This window comes from Mya arenaria, chromosome 4 (genome assembly GCF_026914265.1).
Source record: "Mya arenaria isolate MELC-2E11 chromosome 4, ASM2691426v1".
In the NCBI taxonomy this organism is placed as follows: domain Eukaryota; kingdom Metazoa; phylum Mollusca; class Bivalvia; order Myida; family Myidae; genus Mya; species Mya arenaria.
Genome location: NC_069125.1, coordinates 15,748,465 through 15,760,272, shown reverse-complemented (window position 1 = coordinate 15,760,272; position 11,808 = coordinate 15,748,465). Strand labels below are relative to the sequence as shown.

Below are 11,808 nucleotides of genomic sequence, written 5' to 3'. Positions count from 1 at the left end.
GGGTCGATCTGACAAATATACATTTTGACTACTATAATGACGAATGACAAATCAATACGGAACAACTGACGAATAGAAACAACAAATAGCACGCCTACATTGACAAATGTAAGAGATATTTCGTACGATTAAGAAGCACATTGTGGGAATTACACGTCTGGACTTTTGGCAACGAATAGCCTCAATACTCCTCTCGCGCGATGCCCGTTGGTCGGTGGCGCTCCCCGGCGACGCTGTCTCACTCACCGACTCGAAATAACTTTCGATTCAAGTATCATGATTACTCAGGATGGTTATTCTTCGCCTCGTTTGACCATGGTCTTCTACTTGACCTATATACCGAGGTCTAGGTGATTGAGAAAAAAATAACAAGCCCATGCACAGATACAACGTTTATTGATAGAAAAAAATTTTAACATCGAAATGCCAATAACTTTCTCTCAACATAAAATAACAAAGGACAAGGTTTTTTATCCGTAAGAATTACTAACATAATATAATGTAATATTTCAGCAAACACCCCAAACCCGAAAAAACTAAATTCAGACTGCCAATCAAAAAGCATTTCTAATCACATATATAATTCATACCTTATTCCAATTTCAAGTTTTTTACCTATCAGTTGTAGGTAAATGTAATTAAAAGCGTTTGTTAAGTCATCAAAATCTGCATACTATTTCGTATTATTCCACACATGTGAAACGAACGAAACATCTACAGTGTCCCTATTTTGTGTGACTCCTTTATTATGTATTCTTATTACATATGATGATGTTTAACCTATTCATTTAGTCTCTGGTGGAAAATTTAAATGACAATGGAAACCATAGGACACTATAGGGCACTAGATACTAAACGTTTAAAAACACAGAACATAACAGAACAGTACAAAAGTTTATTTCCACACATAACATCACACATATATACATCATTGAAGTAGACTATGACAGTCCATGATCATTTTTCATTATTTAACATTTGCTTTGCGGCACATTTAACAATGTAATATCTCTGTAATTGAATGCACCCTATTGAAATCATTTTTAAAGAGACTATAAGCCAGAGTGGCCACTAAAAATGTTTTTTTCTGTAACGAATCTCAGGACATTTTTTTTTTTACTCTTTGATATCATAATTGTTAAAAATACCAGAATGTAAACAAAAATCAGGTTGGAGACTGGGTTCGAACCTGTGTCGCCAAAATTGCAGTCCACTTTTGTATCCACTGTGCTACGAAGGTTTACCCTAAACTTTTGGAATATATGCTATATACTTAACTTGGTAATATCATATGTTAACAACGACTAGCCAATCATGCATAAGAATGAATTCTACTAGGTATACATACCTAGTAATGTTTTTTTACCTAGTAATGTTTTTTAATGGAAAAATACGAAAAAAATGCGAAAATAAATTAATTGTAAACTATGTGGTAAATAGTTTTCGACATTTTTTTCGCTATTTCATCATACGGTGTATAGCCCCTTTAATGAATGCAATACGTCTATCGATCAGTTCAGGTGTCTTGGAAATAATTCGTATCTAACAAGTTACTGAATAAATTTACAATGATACTATGGAATCCATATGGCTAGTAGGCATATATTTAAAATAAAGACGCCGTTATCGTTGCACAAGGGTATGAATCAACATACACTGACTGAGAGACAAACAAGGTTTAGACGCACAGACCACACATGCCTCAAAATATTGATCAATACATGCTGCTGGGAGTACCGCGTAACAACCCAACATTTATTAATAATTGCATAAATAAAAATAAAAGCATAATCGGAGGCAACATCAACTTGAAGACACTGAAGAAAACAATAAAACACACATCATGTTAACTGATCAACTTTGTACACAACGAACAAATACAGTCATCACCTTCAATTGTACAAACAAGCGTTGATAAAAAAAATCTTCATGAATACATATATAACTTAAATCTTTCCCGTCAGATATTCTAGGATTTGCTGTTGTTGTTTTTTTAATTCAGTCTACTGTTTTTTTTAGAATATTCAAATACATAAACAAAATATTTAATTTTCGAATTTAAAAAAAAATGTTAATCTTATATTCAATACACAAATATATTTATCTTGTTGAAGAAATTTTGGACATTCACAGTTTTGAAGTATACATTTCAGATCTTACGTCTCTACACAAAATCCATTAGTGGCTCATATGTGAATTGATGCGTTGTTTCATGACGTAAAAATAACATTTATGCCATGTAAATAGATAATATATTTCTATAAAGAATGTTACATAAAGGTTCAATGATTTAAAACTTCATCAATGTCGTTGCGAATATCATTATATCGCGGTGATTCGTCCGAGGTTAATTCAACGCCTGGTTGTTTCCCAGTTGTAAACATTTCATTTTATTCACATGGTCTTCTCATGAAAGAGACCAAAACTTAATTGCCGCTTCCCGATTTAGCAATAATTATGAACAAAATTAACTTCCTAGTATATGTATAAAAGCAATAGTAAATATCGTATACAATAAGTGAATTTAAGTTGGGGGGTTTTTCCAAAAGAAAATAGATGTTGATAATTCATTTAATATTAATTGACCACAGGGGATTAAGTAGGTGAACCATTGTAGTTAATATTGCGTAATGTACATGGAAATTACAGCATGGTATGGTAAAGTGTAGTTGTTAAAAATGTAATTTTTGTTTTTTACTGAAACTTGATAGAAAATATATATATTGCTGACATTAACAGAAACAGTAATGAGCAAAACAACTCTTAGGCCACAGCAGACTGATTCTGTGTTAAGCGTAAGTTTGCATGTACAATGCCTTCCTATCCGACAGGAATAAATAGTCAAGAAAAACCCCAAGCCCATTGTCCTTTTTCATCAAACACGACAGCCAATCGGAAAAGCATTCACACACATAAGGAAAAGCAATTCCGTACAAAAGCCAATCGAAAAAGCTATTCTGCTATGTAGTCAAAGTTCAATTTCACAAACCGTTTTTGCATTCGCCTCGCACAAATAGTCGCCCCATTGGTTTGACCAAATGAGAACACAATGTTGCTTGGAAATTGTTCCTTCCCCTGGTTTGAAGTAAGTAAATGTTGGTAGTGTGAGTGTCCCGGCTAAGTACAGGATATTGTTGATCTTCTTGTATCCCAGGAATACTCTTTCTTCTGAAAACATCACAAAATAAGACAATACAAGATACATTCTCAGTGATATCAATATCGCCAAAATGTTTGCAACATAGTGCGTAGACTGTTGTTGGCAAACGTAATGGAAATGTATGCCGCTCCCTGCATGCCATCCAAGTGTCATCATTTATTGATAAAGCTATTTAAATGCGTGTGTGGTCTATATGTGATGGTCTCTATGATGTTCAGTGTCGTTTGGGCCCTCACCTGGCCCCAATTTCTTGAAACTTCTTAAGCCAAACAGGCTTAAGTAGCTTATTTCAATGAGTTAAAATATATACATAAATTGAATTTTGATAATTGAAAAATGGTTTATTGTGTTTATCATAAAGAGAATTCCTAGCATAAGTATAAACATTCTTAATGACGAAAATATTACGCAAATTGTTGAAAAACAAAAAAAGTGAGCTTAGCTTTCGAGAAAGTGGGGCCAGGAGCTTGTAAACAGGGTTTATATTTGAATTTATGGTTACTGAGTTAGTTTGCATTGTATTAATGACACGTGTTTTTTGTTGTTTTTTAAGAAAACATGAATTCAAATAATAAGTAAATTACTTATAGATTTTAAGAATGTTTCGTTTTCATGGTTTGCATTTTCATTGTTTCAGATTTATTTTCGACAAACGACACATGAAATAACGGTCCAAATACGTAGTTGTCATATTCTGTACCTGAATAATTATGTTATGAAAACTATAAAGAAATTGATACCCACCTCCTGTAGCAGGTTTAAATGTTTTGGCCAAGAAGTTCTGTTCCTCTATTGATTCCACGTAGATGGCATGGGCTCCCATCGTAACACATTCATCCTGAAAAAAGATAAATGATAACGACTTTACAAGACTTCTTAATACGAAATGGTGTAACCATTATCAATCCCATGTAGTTCGTCGTCAACAAATGAGAAAGTAAAAAACTCTTTTTAATTTTATTTCCATAGTAAATTATTAATGATCTATGAAAAACACCTTAATCAAAACCATAAAATAATCTTAAAAATATCAAAAAAATCACACATGGCCTCAAATAAATGTTCAAGCATTGAAGGACACACGGTCAACAGACGAAGTAATGTTTGACACAGACACATAATATAGATTAAACACAACTGAATACTGAAGTAACTCACATGATGGAACCCGTTAGATGCATTCGTCAGCGTGTAACAGGAATACTGGAAACGCAACCAACCTTCCGGGCAACTTCCTGAAATGTTTGAAATTGATTATACTGTCCAATATCGTCCATGGATCGAAAAAAGTGTACAATTTTACTTTTGAAACAATAAATGTAGTAACAACATGGTTTCACAAAAACTTGTCTACTAAATATTGAGAGCTTTTCGAAGTTCCTAAAATCAACAACAGCGTTTCACAAAAACTATTTATCTAATATGTAAAGATTTTCGAAAATCCCTAGAAAACACGGTTTCACAAAAACTTATTCGCTAAATAGTTATAGATGTTTGAAAGCCCAACAACAGCATGCTTTCACATAAAAAAATTCTAACGTTTGTGTCGATACATATATCAAGGGAACTAGTGTGCAGTAAATCGAAACCTTACCCTGGAGTGGTCTGAGATGCTTGGTGTGTACATTAGCAACTGCGGGTTGGTGAGCGTAATAGTTGAAAACCTCGCTGCACAAGGTACATGCACCATCATCTTCTCCGTAAAAGACAGACTTGCATCTGTCGTCGTGGCCACAATCCATCACGCATTTTACTATAGACGAGACAACCGAAGTGGTAGACAAGCTGGCCTCCGCTGTGCACGTATGGTTGTCAAATATTTTGAAACCTATGTATTTCTCAAATGAAACACTGTTGCCACAATGTGATAATAAAATTAAAGGTAAGAAACAAATCGTATCTAAAACGTTTATCAAGGAATTCATTTTTGTCTCGCTGGTTAGTTTAACATTGAATGTCACTTGTTATAATTGCTATAATCATAATATATCTTTTGACCGAACTGAAAACGCGGAAAGGTAAATCGATTATTTATATGTACCAGTTAAAAGGCTGAGCCAATGAAATGTGTTGTTGAATACAACAGAAAGAACGAAACTGTTTTAATTGAGCTATGCAAATGCTTTTTACTTCTTGATTGCAAAATTGTACCACTGGTGTTGTTAAATAATAACAGAAAGAACAGCGCTGTTTTTATTTGAGCCAGTATGAGACAGAATGTTTGTTCATATTTATACTTCTGAAATTTGCTTCTTGATCGTTAAAAGACTGTATAAAGTACCTTTTGTGTCCGCCCCGCTTACCCCGGGGAAGACGTTACTAATGTTGTTAGAACTTGTGTCCAATCCATTTGCTTTTTGTATACTCTATATCATCGTTGTAAATACCGATCATGTTGAAAGAAAAAAAGGCAATAAAATATGTTTAAATCAATTACCCCGGGGCAAAATAATAAATTGCGTATAAGGCCAGGTTTACCCTGGTCAAATACTGTTTTATGTCATGGCTGTACATTGCATTTGGTGGTTGATGTAAAGCATACAAAAGTGATATGATGACATGTGATATGCGTTAATGATAAAATAATTCTACCTCTATCATGTTTTATTAAATGTTTTAAATTACCATCAGAAAGTTAAATGAACTACTCATAACGAATATTAATTAAAGGTTCATGTCGAAAACTGTGACTGCGTCGCTATGTTATTCTTTGTTTGCTGACATCAGAAATTGTTGCACTATTTCACTTAATGTATTTTAAATGGACCTTAAACAATGCGTTTCAATCAACTTGACAGAGTCAATAACTTCCCTACGCAACACAACTTTTAAACATAGAATACGTGATGATGTGCAAATATATTTAAATTATACAAGTACAGCTGCAGCAACAGATTACATTTGTATCCATTAATAAAACATGCAGATCATTCAAGATTTGAAAGTTAACAACGACGAAGTTAACAACGTTGTTAACTTGAAATAAATCCTGAATAATAAGCCCACTTTTTTAATAATTAAACGGAATGACGTGCAGAGAATATTATATTCAATTAAAATAAATCCTGATGGGAGTTATTTTACTGTTAGATACCTAGGTTCAATAATATTCGGTTCCCCGCAATCATTTTTTTCCATGAACAACTTAAATTATTTAGAACTACGTAGCGACGCATAGCTACATACAACGGTTTCAAGAGACAAATGATTATAATTATACAGTGGCTTGTTTATTCCAGCTAATGAAGTCCTGCCGGTGCCCATTACAGTGTGTGTATAATACGTGATACATTACGTCATATATGCTACGTTGGAAGGCAACATCTTGCTTAAAATGAAGACTTAAAACAAAGATAACATTTCTTTTACAACAACATTTTAAATTAGACCAATGGCAGTCTCCACCACTTAAAGAGACCCGCTTTCGTTTCCTTACCGGAGTTTGAAAAGGTGTTTAGATTCATCAAACACTTCGACACGCCTGTTTCCAAAATAATGTTTTGACAATGCTTCGTCAAACGGCCATTTGTGAAAAGGTGTGTCGAAGTGTTTTAAGAAACTAGACTCTCAATCAAACTCTGGTAATAGACCGAAATCGATGCTCTTCCATTTAAAATGGTGAAGAAATAGTGAAGTTATCTTTGTTTAAAGTCTCCATTCGAAGCAAAATATTGCCTTCCGACGTAGCATTTATGACGCATTTATGACGTAATTTATCACGTTGTATACACACACTGGATACATTAGTAATAAGGTAACATGAGCCGTTTCGAAGTATACGCACAATTGTTGTTGAAATGGGCGGATGCCCTTATGGGGGTCATGGGGGCTCTGCCCCCGTGGAGCTTTCGGTTTTGTCATAGGTCAGAGTGATACTGTATAGCAAAATAAATTTATTAGAACAGGATCATCAGCATTTAATCAACAATTAGAATACATCCTACATTTTCAGCCAATGAACTTGCAGATAGGCAGTCATTAAGTAATAGACTTAATCATAAAGAATTTCAACTTCCGCGCGTGTCTAAAGATCCGCCTACTGACAATCATCCGATACACATTCCCTGCGTCAGATTCTGCGTTGACGATGTACCAGCCAATGAGGCTGTATTCTAAGTCAGTTAGATGACATGAAGTGACATGAAGTGCTATGTCTAAACGGCTTCGGAGGAAATTAAAAAAAAATGATAATTGTCTTAAAAATGAAAATGCATAAGAACGTTTGTTAAAAGGTTTTCCTTAGCTCATTTAACATTTTCAACACGAAACAAACTTCTATTGCATAGCAAAAAGTCGTTTAAAGTATGCACTGAAGGAAATCGTCAACGATTACTCCATAAAAATACACCCGAAAGGGTAATGCAATACGTCGATCCTTCTTCTGGGCGAAGATGTCTATAACCGGTTTCGATTTCCCGTTAACGGTACACGTGAAGCAGTCCAAGACTGGACAAGTGATGACAAATTGGGAGGGGGTATATAAAAAAAGATCCTTCACATTGTCATGTAATGTTTTAGAAATTATACTCCAAAAAAGTCAAGAACAATTTCTGTCGTTTTCATAAGTATAAACACAAGCTGCAGTGAGCCATTAGTTTATCGAGTCGTAAACATTATTTTTTACCCGCAGCATATTCGACAATTTTGAGAAATGGGTCTTGTCAATATCTGTAGAGAATATTTGTGTATCTGATATTTAAAATAAAAATATATCATGAAAATTAACAGTTAAAACAAACACCTCCATCTTAAATGTGTGATGTATCGTCCTCTTATATCAAATGTTACAGGGCACTACACATTTAATTATGCTTTATTATAACCTAAACAAAATGTGCCACTTTGGAGAGGAAAACTCATAGAAATGTTCCCATTTTGCTGCTAAGAGTTTAGTTTATCAACATTGTCAACTGTTTAAAAATTATCTTTGAACATGTCAAGATGTGGAGGTTCAAGGTTAGCGTTTGATATTTTGAAACTTGCCGCTTTGTAAACATCGTTTGGATATATTCAGTACTTATCGACGATTCATTTATGACTGAACAATAAGGGAAACTACTCAACAGGCTTGTATAACTTGTATAACTGGCCCTGTATACTGCATGGATAAACAAGGCGTTCCTTCAACTAAACAGTAAACGAGGCTCTTACTGAATAATAGGATTTTTTTAGATTTTATTGTCTCACATATTCAAAATAGGCGCCCCGCGAAAGCTTCACACCCTTACCATTCAGTTTTTATTGCATTTTTGGCCGCAAATATTTTCTGACTTGTGCGACGAATTGTACGCACGGGCGTATTGTGCGTAACGGTAGCTACGCCACTGACATCTATAAAAATAACCTGTCGATAGGTATTAAATAGTGTCAATGATGGGTGGCTTACTTTAAAAAGTCCTGTACGTCTCTCACAATTGTGAAGAGTAAAAATACACCTGATTTATTATGCCCTTTATAAATATCAACAAGCGATGCTTGAGTAAAGAACGCTCTACTATTTCGCTGCAGTCAATGGTAAATGACAAAGTATAAAATGCAACTATACGTTGCACCCACTTCTTTAAAGAGGTATATACATTCAAGTGTCCTCAACAAACTTTTAAAACTACTTAAATAAATGTATTGACTGTTATGTATACAAAAGTAGTTTGCGCAAAATCAAGTACAAAAGGACATAATTTGCATAGTATATGATTACGTTTGTATATCTAAGAACCATTTAAAAAACAAGCCTAAAACGTTTTACTTTTCTAGGTACATTAATAAATTTATCCAAATTACGTACTAAAACTTGATATCAGAGAACGAATTGTCATTAATGTAGAAAAGTCAATGTATACTCCTGAAATAGATAAAGCAAAGGATGATTTGTTTCGAGAATACGGTCCAGCAGAGCCGTGTATGTCGCAAAAATTATCGGATTTCCGAAAACAAACTATGTGAGGGAATGAATCGCACATTCTTAAATAGAAGTTGCTTTTGACGTAATCGTCAAGACGGAAAACCTTAGTGCAGTTACATTTCTACTGTTGGTTTTATTTGTTTTAGCTGAAAAAATACTTTACCGCTGGAGGCCGAAACGGCACCTCCCTTCTCTGAAAATTCATGTGCGCTAATAATCACGACTATCTTTCAATTTTGATTTAGTTCTTTGAAATCTATACATTGAAAAGACAGGATAAAACTCTTACATCACCCAGTTTAGAAAGGAAAACAAACAGAACAGGGGCCGTATTCAATAAGTGAAAAATTGCCCTTTTTCTTTATTGAATTTTAAGAAAAAGAACAATGTCTGTACACCAAAATATGAAAATAAGCAAGAAAATGGTCTAAACAATATATGCATATAAATTAGTGTTTGAAAATCGGACTCCATTTGCTATCGATAATCGAATCGAATTAGACCAAGTATTTCGATTGTCTTTCGGAAAATTATCGAAAGTTCATAATATCATTTAGGAATACTTTCTGTATACATAGTATAATCATGATCATTTAAATAAACCTGGAATCAGTACGTGTGATATTATAGTCATGTTTTTATCAACAGTAAGTAAATATCCATAAACAATCAGTCGTTAAGAACTTAACGGAAAAAAATAAAATAACAACACATCACATACTTAATAATTGCACATCAATTGCACACCGAATCAAGTAAAGTTATCTTAGCATTTTATCCATGTAAAAGCATATTAAATATGTGTTAACTAGCTTAACATTCAATAACCTGTAATATTGAAGATTTTATTAAAATATCTTAATTTCATAAAACTTTCAAAAAAGGGTAAAATTGTTAATAACAAACGGTACCAAAAAGCTTTCAAAAATAGCATGCATCAAGTCGGTGGTTACAGATAAGACCGGACCCACTGCACTATAGAGACAGGTTAATGAAGTTTTATTTAATATATGAACAATTAAAAACCTTTCTGTTTAATTTTGGGAGAGTTTGTTAGTTTTTAAGCAAAATTGTTTACATTCACCGCATTTGTGTAAGAGAGTGACTTCCCTTGTTAAAATGAACTCAACGAGAATTTCCCGGAAAGAAAAATTGACATTTACTCTATTTTTACTGCATAACAAAAAATACGTAGTTACCGGAATTAACATTAGGGACATCGATTTATCGATTGTACTCGATAATCGTTTCATCACTAATATGAATACATCTGATGAAAGTAGCGGGTATTTAAAATAATCGATGTCAAAAATTACGAAAATCTCACTATGTTGAAACTATTCAATAATATGCTTATGGCCCCAGAACATAGAGTTTATTAAGATTTGTTCGTATTTCACAATCTTTGTAGCTAATATATAACCACAATTATGGTGAATGAAGAGGTAATATAAATAATAGTATGAGCCGCATCGCGCGATTTTGGGCCTTCGGACATAATTATTACAAATGAAATAATCATCGATAAAAAATGCCAAAAATAATTAATTTTTCAATATATATTAATTTCTTCCAGGCTTTTTTCTTTTGAAGGTTTGTCATTGAAGTATCATTTTCTCGACGATTTATGACCATTGCTTACCGGTGTTTCCAGGATTTACCATGGATTTCGTTCCTAATTATTTTGACTGCATTAATAAGTCTGTCTTAAAACAGCCAAATGAATTAAAAATACAAAAATGATTCATAACTTTTATCTTAATTCATATTCCTCAAAGATTATGTGTTAAGAAAATAATTAAAATTATATGCTAGTTGTAATACTAATTCGTCATTTAAAGTATTGTGCTTTCGTAATGACGTCATGTGAATGACGTCAAATATAGAATTCGAAATGCGCAATACATGGTCTCACTTGTAAATAAGTATCTTGCGCAATTGAAGTGATATCATCATAAAATTTTCAGAATTACTTCCTGAAATATCATTTCATTTAAATACATTAAAACGGCCCAAAATCGCGCGATGCGGCTCGTATATGCTTGTAAGTAATATGATCTAATAATTTATGGATCAACAAAAACAACGTCAAACTTACACAATCAGTATTGTCTGCTTTAAAGCTGCACTCTCACAGATTGCCAAGTTTTGACAACTTTTTTGTTGTCTTGGAACGAGCCATTTTTTTCGTAAATGCATGTAAACCATCATATAAGACTGTTGTCAAAAAAAAAGATCGCAGTTTTTTATATTTAAGTTCAAAAATTGATGTTTTATGCATTTTTTTTTAATTTTCGAACGGAAATATTAAAATCTGCGATCTGATTTCTTGTCAGAAGTCTTATATCTTTGGTTTGCAGATATTTACCCACACATTTGCTCATTCCAAGACAAAAACGTTGTACAAACGGTAAATCTGTGAGATTGCAGCTTTAACCACAAGGATGCTTTAACAAATACGATAATCTTTTATTTCTTATATGTCTTTTAGATCAGTTACTCTATGAAATTGTTCACAGACGGATGAGTAAAATAATATTGTTTGAAATATTTCAATCGAACAAGATCAAAACATGGACAACTACTAGAAAACACAACAAAGCAAATCATATTCTAATGGTGAATGTTCGGGAGAATTTTACTAATTAAAACAATATTTGCAATATTTTCATTGACGTCTCTGACTGCATTCTAATGGTTTCGAATTCAATAATGTATTCGATAACAAACAATATTGTCAAAAATA

The 11,808-nt window shown here is 33.2% G+C and overlaps 1 protein-coding gene across 1 annotated transcript; it reads right to left on the bottom strand.

The window, feature by feature from the left end:
* Positions 1–379: 379 nt before the first annotated feature.
* Positions 380–5,144, bottom strand: LOC128232026 (C-type lectin domain family 6 member A-like). Its single transcript, XM_052945366.1, has 4 exons — positions 4,755–5,144; positions 4,319–4,395; positions 3,905–3,998; positions 380–3,168 (listed from the first exon to the last, which is right to left on the bottom strand). Exons 1-4 carry the CDS (start codon positions 5,083–5,085, stop codon positions 2,969–2,971), a joined length of 702 nt encoding a protein of 233 aa, XP_052801326.1. The 5' UTR covers positions 5,086–5,144; the 3' UTR covers positions 380–2,968.
* Positions 5,145–11,808: the final 6,664 nt, after the last annotated feature.

Excerpts from the sequence above, each read along its gene's own strand:
- LOC128232026 (XM_052945366.1), bottom strand. The coding sequence starts at position 5,085 with ATGAATTCCTTGATAAACGTTTTAGATACGATTTGTTTCTTACCTTTA. Across the intron at positions 4,396-4,754 it reads GCATCTCAGACCACTCCAGG|GAAGTTGCCCGGAAGGTTGG; the intron begins GTAAGGTTTCGA and ends CAAACATTTCAG. Across the intron at positions 3,999-4,318 it reads CATCTAACGGGTTCCATCAT|GATGAATGTGTTACGATGGG; the intron begins GTGAGTTACTTC and ends ATCTTTTTTCAG.